At 68.9% G+C, this 389-nt stretch overlaps 1 protein-coding gene across 1 annotated transcript in view; it reads right to left on the bottom strand.

Annotated features, from left to right (window-relative positions):
- The window catches only part of LOC103611862 (protein phosphatase Slingshot homolog 3-like), a 4,438-nt gene that overhangs the window by 1,108 nt on the left and 2,941 nt on the right, over nucleotides 1-389 (bottom strand). Inside the window, exon 9 of the mRNA XM_017728629.1 lies at nucleotides 159-389. This exon is cut by the window's right edge and continues 11 nt beyond it. Within this exon, the coding sequence (XP_017584118.1) occupies nucleotides 159-389 (231 nt within the window). The remainder of the gene's footprint in view (nucleotides 1-158) is intronic.

Below are 389 nucleotides of genomic sequence, written 5' to 3' on the forward strand. Positions count from 1 at the left end.
CCCACAAAATCACCCCTCCCCGAATAGGGCCCCACCCACTCCACCCTCAGGGGTGTGGTCACAACAGCCCCACCCTCTTATCACACAGGGGTGTGGTTAGCCCGGGCCCCACCCCCTTGGTCCCTCCCACCTGTCCCCATTCACCTGCTCGTGCCCACCTGCCCTCACTCCCTTGGCCCCACCCTGCTGTCCCCACCGTGTCCCCACGCACCTGGCGCTCAGGATGCCCTGGTAGAAGTCGAGCTGGCGCATGAAGCCGGGGTTGGGCAGGACGCCGGGCCGGCGGTGCCGGACATGCCGCAGCGCCCGCTCCAGGGACCACCCGAATTCCTTCATGGCGTAGGCCAGCACCGTGGCGGCCGAGCGGCTCAGCCCCATCCCGCAGTGGA

The sequence above is a fragment of the Corvus brachyrhynchos genome, unplaced genomic scaffold, assembly GCF_000691975.1.
Source record: "Corvus brachyrhynchos isolate BGI_N302 unplaced genomic scaffold, ASM69197v1 scaffold1103, whole genome shotgun sequence".
NCBI classification, from domain to species: domain Eukaryota; kingdom Metazoa; phylum Chordata; class Aves; order Passeriformes; family Corvidae; genus Corvus; species Corvus brachyrhynchos.